We start from the raw sequence: 13692 nt of genomic DNA, 5'->3' as shown, positions 1-13692 counted from the left end.
TTTAAAGAAAGAAATACACTACACTTGGACTTCTTCTTCAGTTACACAGCAAGCTATTTAGAGAGATACACATTACCAAGTTGCTCTTTTCTTGCCCTAAATTTTCTGTATGTGTTTGAGGCTGTCCTGACCCTGGGTATAGTAGATCAGTTTGGGCATCCTATCAGTGTTTCTCCTTTTCAGCAAGGTGAAAAGCAAGAAGTCAGAACAAAGGAAAATAACCATGGTGTAACTGTTTAAAAGTGTTTACCAGTAGGCTATTAAACAAATATTCAGAGATTTTTTAAAAAGCTCTGAAAAATATCAGTAAGATGGACAGTTTTCTGCATCCTAGATGGAAATGCTCATACCTAATGATTGACAGTGACTGCATCTCAACAGTCCTACTCAAAGTTGAGAGACACAGAATACATACTAAAAGGTGTATTATATTTCTACTTTATATTCCACCCTCACTGCTGCACAGAAAATTATCATGCAACAAAGATGACTTTAGTGCTGAAAAAAGCAACCAAAAAAAAAGTCGGTTCTTTCAGCACCTGAAATTTAGTAGGAAACCATTCATTTTGAGCAAAGTTTTAACATCAAAGAGATACTCTTTCACTTCCAATCCTAGCAAGAGAAATTCTGGGGCTTTGCAGACATGTAGAGTAGCAAGGATGAAAAATTTCCCTCAAAAGCCATAAATTAAGCCACACCAAAAGTAATTATCACAGAGTATAAAACAGGGTAACCAGAAACATAATACATTAAGAAGAACCTAAGAAGTTAATTTAAAAAATTTTTATTCTGAAGATGCTTTCTTTATGAAAGCTTAGTAATGAGTTATATGAATATCTTGATGATAAAAAAAAAGGCTCTAAGTTTGTTGAAGACATGCTATAAGAACATGATTGTCTATGCATTTTAAAAATGAAACCACATACATTCCAAAGAGGAGCTTTTGGCCCTGAACCTTCAAATTGAGCATCACTGGTAAAATCTTGAAAGTCCTCATCAAGATTAGGGAAGTCTGAGGGGGTACATCAACATTGCTAAACCTGCATCCAGTGAGAAAATCCTTCCCAGGAAGAGAGTAAAAATGAAATAAAGTAAAAATGAAATGAAGTGAATAGCAAACTTGGGAATTCCCATCATAAACTCCACATTCCACATAAGTCAGGGGTAACTTGTGATCATTAAGCATGCCCGTCTTTAGAAGTAGGGAGACAGCCGTATTTCCAGAGTTTGACCTTTCACACTATAGAGCCTAACACATCGCACTGCCCTATAGTTCCGTAGCACCTAAGGCACTGGCTGGTACCTGCAGGTGCACAGTAAGTGGTGTATGAACAAACAGGATGGATGGATGAGAGAATGAATCTTGCCTGGAAAGCATTTGGGACTAGAATGGGTGCCAGTGGCCTGGAGGAAAAAGTGGTTACAAAAATATATGCTGTCTTTAGTCCAGGTGCTTAGAAAGAGGGAGTGGCCTACAGTTTGCCCAACAGGGTTTGGGGCCAAAATATATATTAACTTAAATGAAAGCCTTCCATCAAATACTAATCATCATGCATATTTAATTCTAGAAGCTTAAAATACTTATGTAAAATAGTTATGTTGTTGACCCTATTCTGTATAAAGCATTAAGAATCATCTAAAAGTTACTTTGGTTTAAGAATCTAGTCATCTCTATCTCTGGCTGAACTAAGATTTCTAGTAAACTATTCTGATCCATCACTTTATAATAATAGATTCTCAGTAGGAATGTGTATGGAAATTGATGCTAACTCACTTCTCAATTTTTTTCCTCCAAGTTGTAAAAATTTTAAATCTGAACCCTATATATTAATTTTAAAATAAAAATAAAGTATTTTATAAATAATAAAAATAACTAAAAAGATTAAATATATTATACATTTAGTTATATATTAGCTATATTAGTACAGTTATATAATATATCTTGATGTCATTATATATACTAATATAGTTATATTGGTTATATTAGTAATATATCATATAACAAAATAACTAGAATTGTTCAGCTGAATGTCTTTAAAAATGGGCAAGAACAGGCATATAAAATGTGAGGCTAATAAAGAGTTTTATTACCAGTAAGTTCATTATTAAAATGGCAAAGCTATAAGTATCTATTGGTAGCAGCTCAATACAAAATGGTATACCTTTTATCACACATTAAATAGGTAAAAAAATAATTTAAGACAAAATATAAAAACAGCAATCATAACACACACAGTCCTTAACCCCTGACATACTTCTCCTATAAATAAGAACAAATATGCGTTAATCTTGGAGATCAAAATGAATGAAGCAGTATTATGTAAAGTGCTTCACGCTCCCTGGATAAAAGGTGATACGACTAATAACCCAAATCGGGAAATGGAGGAGGCATCGGGAGAGGAGAAAGGAGAAACATACCGTGCAGATGTGAGGCCAGTGCTCACATTGTTGTAAAACTCCTTGGTTAAGCTCTTCTTTATATAAGTCTCTGTAAAAATGCGGAAGCTTAGACATCCAAATGCCATTGCTGTGCTTGGCCAGCATGTCCTTTATGCGGTTTTGCACCTCGTCCATTTTACAAGGGTAAGAGGCAGGAGGCGTGGCATTTGGTTTTCCAACAGTCTGATTTAAATTATCTTTAAATCAAAAAAATATAGAATTAACCAAAATGCTTAATTTAGATTATTCCCATTACCTCATAACTGTCTTTAGGCTCTGTTTTACTTCAGGTTTGTGGGGGCGAAGGGATTAGAAGGGAGCTGTATGAGACAAAGCAGGACCAGGGCAACTTCATTCTGAGTTTTAACCATGAAATAACCAGCAGGGTCCACAGCCATCCACAGAGGGATCCTAGACCCTTTATTTTGCAAGGGTACTTCATTTAATTTAAACATCAAAATAATCTTGCTTCATAAAGAATAATGAAACATTATGTAACCAATTATTTTCTAACTACAACTAAGGAAGGTTAAATTTTAGCCAATAATGGTTTATATGCAAAGCTGAATTTAAAGCTATATTCCACAAGGCATGTTACACGCCTTAACAGTAAGATCAAAGAACATTTTATAAAAAATAATAAATTGTCCAGGTTTAAGATGTGATCAATTTTCCCCTTTATTAATGAGAAAAATAATTTGGCAATACACAGAAGTTCAAAAAAATGATCCACTTACAATAATCATCCTAGCCTCAGTTTATAAATGTAAATAAAAGGTTTGAAGCCCACAGATAGCTTAACGATTTGTTATTTCCCCAGTTTATATCATTTATCTTTCATAAGTGAACATTTATAAAGTGTTCACTAGCTCTCTTACTCATTTATTTTTTATTTAAAATTTAGAGTGCCTGAGTTAACATCCTAAGACAATAAAGAAATTGGAGTGTTCTCGATAGCTGATAGTTCTGTTAAGAATGTGAAATTCATTACAAATCATATTTAAATTTTACTGGAATACAGATCAGAGTATTTTTTAAATTACCAACTATAAGCAAAGTATGTTCATATTTTAATCATATAGGATTTCTGCTGGGATTCAACAATTTTTAATTTTATTTTAAACTGCCTGGTATAGATACACTGGCTGGTTTGGGGACACTAGCCTCTGAGGAGGCCAGAAAGCAAAAGGGTGAGCTGTTCCTCGAGGATAGCTGGTTGCTGACTGCTTCACCCACCACAGGGAGCAAGACCTAGCCTCGCTGAGTCTTAGTTTGACTCAGAGAACAGAAGGGCCCAGGATGCCCATCTAAGTTTCCTATTAAAGGCAGAGATAATTTATTTAAGTTCTTCCCAGATAATAACATAAAAATACCATAAAAAAAGATGAGTTTCTCAGAACTGGCCAGACTCTGCTTAGAGAGTGTCAGCAGCAGATATGCACAGTTGGGAGTCTTTGCAAATGCACCTGCTCTGTGAGGCCTCCGGAGTCACTTAGCTTCTGTACCTTTTGTTAGACAAATCAAGGAAGTAGCCTAGGCTGTCAGCAGGCATGAGGGGTTGTGTATAAGTGTGCACACAAGATACCTGTGTCCCGTGATACCCTCTCACTCATTAGAGGGTAAGATTTAATACACATAAATATGAAACTTAAACTCATAAAATAGTTTCAGATACTCCACCATTTAAAAGCTGGGACCCTAAACTGTGGGCAATGACCACTAAGCATCTAAATACAAATATAAATGATTCCTCAGGTTATAAAGTCCAAAAGGCCTGTTAAAATAAAAGATGCATACCAGCTGCTAGGTAAATTGCAATCCTACTGAATAAGTCCTTGGTTCTGCAGGGAAAGTTTATTCTAATTTAAAAGGATTTACCTCTGAAAGGGTATACCACTTTACTGAATACAGTAGTCATGTTTCAGAAAATGCATATGTAAAAGTAATTGACATAAACAAAAATCATATTGTTCAATTAATTTCTTTAAGAAATACTGGAGATGTGTTCTTATGGGAAAAATGATTTCAACTCAGTAAGAATTACACTTAAAGCAGCAAATCCTTTAAAATCACATTTAAATTTCATGCAACATTAAGTGCTAATTCTGAAAACTGTGTGTCTCTCAGGTGGGGCTATAAGCAGGGGATTTACATCTGGGTTGGAGGAGACAAGATGACAAGTGGGTACATTTCTAATCTTCAGATTCTTTGACTTTCCATTTTGTCTTCAACTGTTTTCTTAACAGCCCCCTCTGGAGTTTATAACCCAGAGAATCATTTATATTCATTTAAATGCTTAGTAGTCACTGCACACAGTTTAGGGTCCCAGCTTTTGAATGGCAGAGTAGCTGAAATGATTTTATGAGTTTAGGTCCCATATTTATGTTTATTAAATCTTACCCTTAATGAGTGAGAAGGTGACAAGAGAAGGTGACAAGAGACACAACTATCTCTGCAGGTGACACTTGGAATTGAAACAGAATAGGTCTGGTGTGAGGAAGGTCTCAAGTCAGAACAAAAATGATATCCTTGGAGGTATTATTTTCTCTTTAGAGCACTTAAATTCATAACTTAAAGAAATTAGGAAAGAGGGGAGGAAAGATACATTCCAAGCAGGAGAAGGTGAGAACAAATGTCAAAAGCCACCACCAGATCGTTTTCTTGGGACTCTGAGGCTCCAGAAGCCAAAATGTATCATAAAGCTAATATTTAGAAAACATACCACTCATTTCCTTAGTACAGGTTCTTGAGAGATGCATCTGCAAAGGTGGTGGAAGGGATGATTTTGGGTTAAACCTAAGGTATTAAAAAAAGCAAATTAAAATTAAAATAGCAAAGTTAATACCAAGTTTTAAACACTATACTTTTCATTAAAGTCTCTGGCATTGAAGAGTAAAGCAAGTCATTAAAATATTCCAAAATGAGCTGAAATGAAAATATACCTGATTTCAGCTTTCAAGTTTTATATTCACCCAGAGAAAATGTATTAAAAGCTAAATTTAAACTAGGACTATAAAAGAACTTGCAACTCAGAGTTCCAATTAATCACCTTCAAGGAACAAGCAATTAAAAAAAAAAACATGCAAAGAATAAACAGTTGAACATAAAGACTATTTTGGAATATAACTAAAAAATGAAAGACTTGCAGCACCAGATATTGAAATGTATTATAAAGTTACAACATTTAAAATAGTTGGAGAAGTAAAACTGTAGAGAGCTTAGAAACACTCAATTTACATTATATCTTAGCACATGATAAAAGTGGCATTTCGAACCAGAAAGGGGATTGCTCAAATAAGTACTTAAAGATTCCCCACCTCATTCGCTCACCAAAGTAATTTTTATATGAATTATACTGGATATATGCAGCAAGATTTCTCCAAATATGAGGACAAAGAAATAAACCACACACACAGACAGAAATAATTTGTGTTCATGTCTGTCTCCCTCACTAGACTCCAAGTGTCTTAATTACCTGTGTTCCTACTGCCTAGGGCAGTGCTTGGTACATGCAAGGAAGAGTGAATGTTGTAGGAATGAATAGAATGATATAGAATTTGTGGTTGACAGTTTTTTTTTCTTTCAGCACTATAGAAATATGCCATTTTCTCCTCCATGGCTGTGGATAAGAAACCCACTGTCATTAAAACTGGTATTCCCCTAGAGGTGATGCATCATTTCTCTCTAGCTGTTTTCAAGACTTTTTCTTTGCTTCAGTTTCAGAAGTTTAATTATGAGGTGTCTTGGTGTGGGTTTCTTTAAATCTGTCCTATTTGTAATTCTCTAAGCTTCTTAAATCTGTAGGTTTATGTCCTCAGCCTAACTTGAGACATTTTCAGCCATTACGCATTCAAATACTCATTCAAGCTCCATTCTCTTTTCCTTCTGTGAGACTGATAATACAAACATTAGATCTTTCTCATTTTCCCTAGACATAGGCTCTGCTAGTCGTCCCCACCCACCTCCCCCGCATATGGCTCTCAGACTTTGTTGGCTGTTTTTGGTTTTGGTTTGATTTTTTGAAGTCTGTTTACTCTGGTGTTAGACTGGGAAATTTCTATTGTTCTATCTTCAAGTTTACAAATTCTTTCCTCTGTCATATTCATTCTGAGCTCATCTGGTGCATTTTTTATTTTGATGCTGCATTTTTCAAAACTATAGTTTCCATTTGGTTCTTTTTTCTATGTTCTATTTCTTGGGTGAATTTTTCAATTTTTTCTTTTTTCCCCAAAAATACTTGCAATTGCTCATGGAAACATTTTTAAGACAGCTGTCTTAAAATCCCTGTCATACAATTCTAACATCTGATTCATCTCTGTGTGGGTGTATGTTGATTATCTGTTCTCATTCAAGTTGTAATTTGCCTTGTTCTTAGTAAAACAAGTGATTTTTTAAAGCTTTTATTTTGTATCCTGGACATCAGGACACATGTTAGGAAACTGTGGATCCTATTTAAATATCCTATTTTAGCAGGTAGTTAGCCTGTTTAGGTTTAGCACATAGCTCTGAGTCCACTTTTGCAGGCTGTGGTTCCACTGATAATTTAGTTTTCAGAGCCCTTATGGTACTATTCTGGTCTGGTACATTCACCTGTTGCTGCAGGGGCTCCTGCTTGATCTCTACAGGTGCTGCTCCTGGGAGCAAAATGCACTTCCTTGGGCCTGGTGCTGCTAGGTGGGAGGGGTAGAAACACAATAGGCTGCAGGTCAGAGAGCATCAACTTGGGTCCACTATTTAGGCTGCTGGTGGGGGTCCCCACTCAATCACTGCTGGTGCTACCTGCAGGGATGGAAGACACTTACCTGGGCCACCCAGTGCCACTAGGTGAGGGACAGGAGGAGACACCAGATCATGGGGTGGAGAATGCTCCCATGACCCCACAATCCAGGATGCCTGATTTTGCTCTCATTTTATAGATTCAATTAAAAAATGGGACTTTGAAATTAGGCATGCAACCAGAGGAGACAATCATACCTCAGTCACATACTGAACCCAACTAAAGCTTTGGGTCAAGATCCAAGTATTTTCTAGACCTTATCAATATTATATTAACCATTAACCATAAATATATACTACCATGGCAAATATTTAAGGGTTACTTAAATTAAAAGCCTTTTACTTAACTTAAAAAAATTCTTTCTAAATATTCTAGTATTGGGGTGGGAGAGTGCCTGTGTAGGGGGAAACTATCTTTTACACAAAACAGAATTTTTGAACACTGAATTAAAGGAATTTGATACAATAAAATTTGTTTTATAAAGGCACAAATAGATGGAAGAAGGTAATACTGATTCATCTGTATCAGGAGTTGGCAAACTTATTCTGTAAAAGGTCCTATGGTATATATTTTAGGCTTTCCAGGCCACTGTCTCTGCGGTATTACCCAACTCTGCAATTGTGCAAAAGCAACCCCAGACAATACATAAACAATGGGATGTAGCTGTGTTTCTGTAGAACTTTATTTACAGAAAACAGGCAATGGCTGGATTTGGCCTATGGGTCATAGTCTGCTGACCTGAGTGACCTTATAAAACCTTAAAATTCAGAGACAGAAAGGAAATTTGAGATCGTCTAGTTAACATTTTCACTGTACAAATGAGGACACCATAGCTCCAAAAGGTGAAATAATTTCACTTACTTCTCCTGGCTTGTGAAAAACAGCATCCAAACTCAGGCTTTAAGGTCATGTTATTATTGCCAGTCCAGAATTCTGATGCATGGATATATTATGTGACTGTATAATTATGGATCAATTTCTGGAGCACAGTGGAGTGTGCAAATCAATCAGATTTTATTTAAAACTTAACAAAATGTATTACAAGAAAGGTTCTCAAAAAGTTGTAAGTTATACTGAAATAAAATCTTAGAACAATTTGTGAGAGCTTTTAAAATGAATTTCACAAGGAAAGAGTACCAAAAAATGTGGAGAAAATATAAAATGGAGAGATTCAGAGAAATACATTCATGCAGCCAGAAAAGTGGACTTACTAGTAAGGATGAATTTCTCTACTATATATGAACTTACATTAGACAAAGTATTTCCTTCTTACTGTGAACATGCATGTTTAACATTTCTTATCCTAGGCTCACTAAACTTCTTTTAGGCAGACAAAGCGCAAATACCTGTTGTTGGAAGGCATGGTCACATGCCTCTGCATGGGAACACCTCTGAATACTTCACTTCCAGCATGTGTGTGTAGTGTGTAAGGCGGCAATTCAGTCTCAGACTTAACTCCAAGAGAGCTTCCTCTGTCTCTTGACAGTGTTGCATTAGGTTTTTTGCTGATAGAAAAATCTGAAGAAAATCCTGGTTGTCTGAGAGTTGCTTTTGGTTTTCCTATGAAGTTAGATACACAGAATGGAATCAACTGGCATCCCAAAACCCTAGCTTCATTATGTCATGCCCCTGTCCAGGTGTTTTCTGTGGGTCTCTATTCTCAGAGCAGTAAGTGAGAACTTGAACAAGTTGCCACTTGAGGATTGGTCAGGAGGGGAAGAGTAGGCTGGTAGTTAGCAGAGGAGGTTCTTCAAAATGTGGTTTTACCTACTAGACTAGCCAGTTACTTTCCCTCTACCTACCAACGAACACTTCAGTGGTAGCCACCTCATATTCTTACAAAGGCAGTACACTCCCCCATATCTCAGTCCTCCACCTCTTCTCCATCAATTCAAACTCTTCCCATCATTTGAGGTCTGAGTTCAAGTCTCAATATAAAGCCCTCCATTGCCATTCTCACTCACATAAAATGCTCACTCTGGCATTCAGGCATCCAGTCTTTTTTAAAAATTGAATTTATTGGGGTGACATTGGTTCACAAAACCATATAAGTTTCAAGTGTAGAACTCAACAAAACATCATCTGCATACAGCGTCTTGTGCCTACTGCCCCAAGCAAAGTCTCTTTCAATCCCCTTTGCCCACCTCCACCTACCTCCCACCCCCTTTCCCTCTGGCTATCACCACACTGTTGTCAGTGTCTATATGTTATATAGGTATATAGGTTTTTGTTGTTGTTGTTGTTTAATCTCTTCACCTTCTTTCATCTACTCTTTTCTATTACCACTGAACTATTTCTTGAGAATTTAATTTTAGCATTGATTAAAAGCTCATTGAGATGAGTGTTCAGTAAACACAGGCTGAGTTGCTTATATAACACTCTGTCTACTATATAATTCATGTTTTTTAATAGAGGATTTATACTAAAAGGCATGATTTGATAATAAGACATTAAATCATAGATTCTTGGTTCATCCAACACTCTGATGAGGCTGTCCCTCAAATGATCTGAAAGAGTAAGACCACATTTTGCCATAAGCTTAATTAAAATCTACTCTGAGCTATCTCATACTGAGTAATTACTTCATTTAGTATGTCACGCTCATCATATTCACTTAATTTCAAATGGAAATAACAGCTTCAGGATTTCATCCTTGACATATAGAATGTTAACAAATATGTGTTTATCATGAATACAAGTAATATTTCCATAACCCCAGGTGTCAGTGTATTCATTAATAGGCTTAAAATTTTTAGCATGTGAAAAGACCTTACCTTCTAGAAAAAATGGCATGGTTTTCTTTACTCTCATCTGACAATTAACTTGCCGCCCGGTTTTCCTTTTAGAGCTCCTCTGACGAGCCACAAGCTGAGCAATTCTTGCAGTTTCTGTGCAGGCCACAGCGTAACAGGTAGTCTATTCATGAGAGGTAGAGTGAGAAGAGAGACATCTCTCAGACACACTGGTGCCTAGAGGCCAATTTTTAAAAGTGGATCTTAATGAGTTTACATGTCCTAAATCAAGCTGTATGCAAAATTCATGTCTCTTTGATGTTAGAGGAGAATTATATTCTCTACAGAGAAATCAAGTATAATCTAGCACACTGAATAATCATCTGCTTAAATTGAAATTTCATTTATTCCTTAAACAAGTATTTATGAAGAATCTACAATGTGCTAGGTACTATGGGATTAACAAGTGAACCAAAAGAAATCTGTGATCTACACATACACGTTGCGGCAAAAGTAGGTTTACAGTTGTGAGTATGTAAAACAGTTTATTCTTATATTTATTATTGTATTACTTTCCGTATGAACTGTAAACCTACTTTTGCCCCAGCCTGTATATATTGTCTCATATAATCTGAGATATTTTTATTTCATTTTATATAATGGGAAAACAGAAGCTCAGTAAAGTTAGCAACCCTCCCAAGTTACACAGCTAGGCTATCTCTGAATCCAATGTAGGTACTCGTAACTGCTATGCTGCATTACCTTTCAAAGACCACTAAATCCTAGTCTTGCCACTGCACAGATTAGCTGGGTGATTTAGGGCTAATCAGTTTACCTCCCTAATGTCAGTATTTGCAGCTGTAAAATAGGGTTTTACAGGGCTTCGATCTGGGGTCTTCAAAGTGTTCAATGGAGCCATAGGATTCCATGGAGGTGCCTCAGGGGCCTCACAGTGGTAAGAGTGTGAAGGTTAGGCAGGGCAGAGGGCGGGGACCCTCTACTCCTGCTTAAAACACAGCAGGTGAGCTTTTTATCTTTAAAAAAAATTGATGTGACATACAGGATATTTGAAAAATATATTTGACAAAAGTATGCAGACCATTAGGACTAGATCATCTCTAAAGCCCCATCTAGTATGTAAGTCTTTGATTCTAAGTTGAAATCAATAACAGGAAAGCAAAAACAAGTCAAAACATGTTCCTACTCTTTGGCCCAGTATTTCTATTCCTGTTAATATGTTACAATACTATAATTAAAAAGAAGAAAAAGTTACATATCCAAATATGTGCAACAGGGGCTATTCTAACAGTCAAAACCTGGAAACATTAAAAATGTTGAAAATGGGGAAATAAAGAGTAAATTGTAGCTCAGTAACTATATGTAGCATAACTAATTTACTAATTCATTCCAACATTTTATCATTCATACATTCAGCACATTTATTAAGCACCAACTACTGAGGATGAAAAACACTCTCTTATCCTCAAGAAACTTATGAAGGAAAGAGAGAGACCAAGAGACTAAACAGAAAACACTGTGTCAAGTAGTACGATGGATGTATTACACGGTACCAAGTGGACAGCTTAGATCTCTCTGGGACAATCAGGGACGCTGAAGAAATTTTTATTATTAATATAATATTTAATTAATTTATACCTGCTCCTTATAGAAATTCTTACAGATTAGGTGAACCTCCCCTTTGACCACTCTCCCGATCCTGGGCCCCTTTTCCCTCCTCCACACACTGCCTCCCATACATACTGCAAACAGAGGAATAACTATGGCAAGTTTGGGTGAGAAATACTTCATATCTGTTCTGTGTATTTGCATATATAGAAATGTACCCAGAAATATGTACTGTTCGGGGGGGTGGGTGTTTTTGCTTGCCTTTTGGGTGATGGTTTGTCCATTATCTTTCATACTGTACATTGGGCAGATACCAAGAAGTGAAACTTGGGTCACAGGGTATGTGCAATATAAAATTTACTTGCTACCAACAAATTGTCCATGTTATACACAAAATATTCTTCCAGAGAACATAAATATGAATATATAATATTATTCTAGAGAAACTAAAGGATTTGAACTTACGGAATAATACGATCATATTGGTGTGAAGGCAAGACCAGGCTATAGAGAGAAAGGCCTAACGTCAGGGAGTACGACAGGGAGGGCCCTGCAATAATCAAATGCTAAATGAATAATTAGGGATTGAACTAGGGTTCAGATAGTAGGAATAGACATGAGGTCAGATAATAAGAATTTAAAAGTGTCTGTTAGTTTGGTAGTCAGGAGGTCGTGACCTGGGGAAACAGCTGTAGCAGGTTTATAATGGGTGGGTGTGACATTTAGGCAGTTAAGGTCTCCAGTACAGTTATTTTGTTTGGATGTTGAGACTGGTTTGGATGTTTAATTTTGTTGGACGTTTAATTTTGTTGGATGTTTAATTTTAAAATTTATTATTTAATATGGCTAAAATCTTATTTTTACAATAGAAGGAATTTTTACAATAATCAGAATCTAGGCTGTGTTTGGATGTTGTTCTATCACTACCAATCCCAAACCACTTAGTTAGCAGGAGTTTTTAATCCTTATCCAAAGATATTTTTTTAATTGGTTTTTAGAGAGAGGAAGGGAGTGAGGAGGGAGGGAGAAAGAAAAACATCAATGTGAGAGAGAAACATCGATTGGTTGCCTTCTGAAAGCTCTACAACTGGGGATCGAACCTGCAGCCTTTTGGTGTATGATACGACATTCCAGCCACCCAGCCAGGGCTTGGCTAGCACTTTTCATTTTTACTTTTATCACAGTTATGAGACTGAACGGGCCAGACAGGCAATTATGAATTGGTTCAACTTTTCTGACACGTACGATTACCCCCTTACCTCACCAGATCTACTGGTCTCTATCCTGACAACTGCTGGCACACTTCTCAGATAGGCCTCTAATGTAGGGTAGCCTAACTGCTTGAAGGGGATCCAGTCTCCAGTCAAGGATTTGTACTCTCCTTGGAGCCGAGGCAATGCTATTCCGTTCTTATGAGACTGCAGAACAGCTCGTAGCATTTTTGAAACCAGATCTGCTTCCAGCATCTTCACCTACAAGAGCACAGTAGAAGATTACTGTGAGATGATTCATTCACCTGTGAATTCAAATAGATTTTCAGATTTTACACTTGTTAGATTATTCCATAAATTGTTACTGGATACTTTCTGTGCTATTATAATACAGGGCAATAACAGCGATGGTAGAGAAAAGCACAGAATATTATAAGAACACAGGAAGTCAGAAACGCACTACAGGGAAGACATCAGGGAATGTTTCCCAGATGAAGGGAGGCCCAAAGGACAAGACAGAATCAGCCAGGCAAGGAGGAAAAGGGGGGGGGGGGTGTGGGGGGGGGTGTGTGTGTGTGTGTGTGTGTGTGTGTGTGTGTGTGTGTGTGTGTGTGTGTGTGTGTGTGTGTGTGTGTGTGTGTGTGTGTGTGTGTGTGTGTGTGTGTGTGTGTGTGTGTGGTGGAGGGGGTAGAGAATGGAAAAAGGTATCAGCCCCAAGTAAAGGGAACAGAAAGTGTAAAATCCAGAGTGATGAGAAAAGTTTATGGCTGGTTCTGAGAATTCCAGGTAGTTAAGTGACTGGACATGACTGAACAAAGGCCCCAAGCTAAGGACTGAAAGATAGGGGTGGCAGAGGTGGGAAGAGACAGATCCAGAAAAGTCTATCATATTATGCCAATGTTTGCAT

At 36.9% G+C, this 13692-nt stretch overlaps 1 protein-coding gene across 1 annotated transcript in view; it reads right to left on the bottom strand.

Moving 5' to 3' along the window:
* The window catches only part of TDRD7 (tudor domain containing 7), a 43700-nt gene extending 30660 nt beyond the window's left edge, over window positions 1-13040 (bottom strand). Inside the window, exons 1-5 of the mRNA XM_087822774.1 lie at window positions 12834-13040; window positions 9991-10132; window positions 8563-8776; window positions 5162-5235; window positions 2419-2636 (exon numbers count right to left, since the gene is read on the bottom strand). Of these exons, the coding sequence (XP_087678900.1) occupies window positions 2419-2636; window positions 5162-5235; window positions 8563-8776; window positions 9991-10132; window positions 12834-13040 (855 nt within the window). The remainder of the gene's footprint in view (window positions 1-2418; window positions 2637-5161; window positions 5236-8562; window positions 8777-9990; window positions 10133-12833) is intronic.
* Between the last annotated feature and the right edge of the window lie 652 nt (window positions 13041-13692).

Source organism: Miniopterus natalensis, chromosome 12 (genome assembly GCF_054644295.1).
Source record: "Miniopterus natalensis isolate mMinNat1 chromosome 12, mMinNat1.hap1, whole genome shotgun sequence".
NCBI lineage: Eukaryota > Metazoa > Chordata > Mammalia > Chiroptera > Miniopteridae > Miniopterus > Miniopterus natalensis.
Note: the sequence above shows the minus strand (reverse complement) of the source record. Positions and strands in the feature narration are given on the sequence as shown.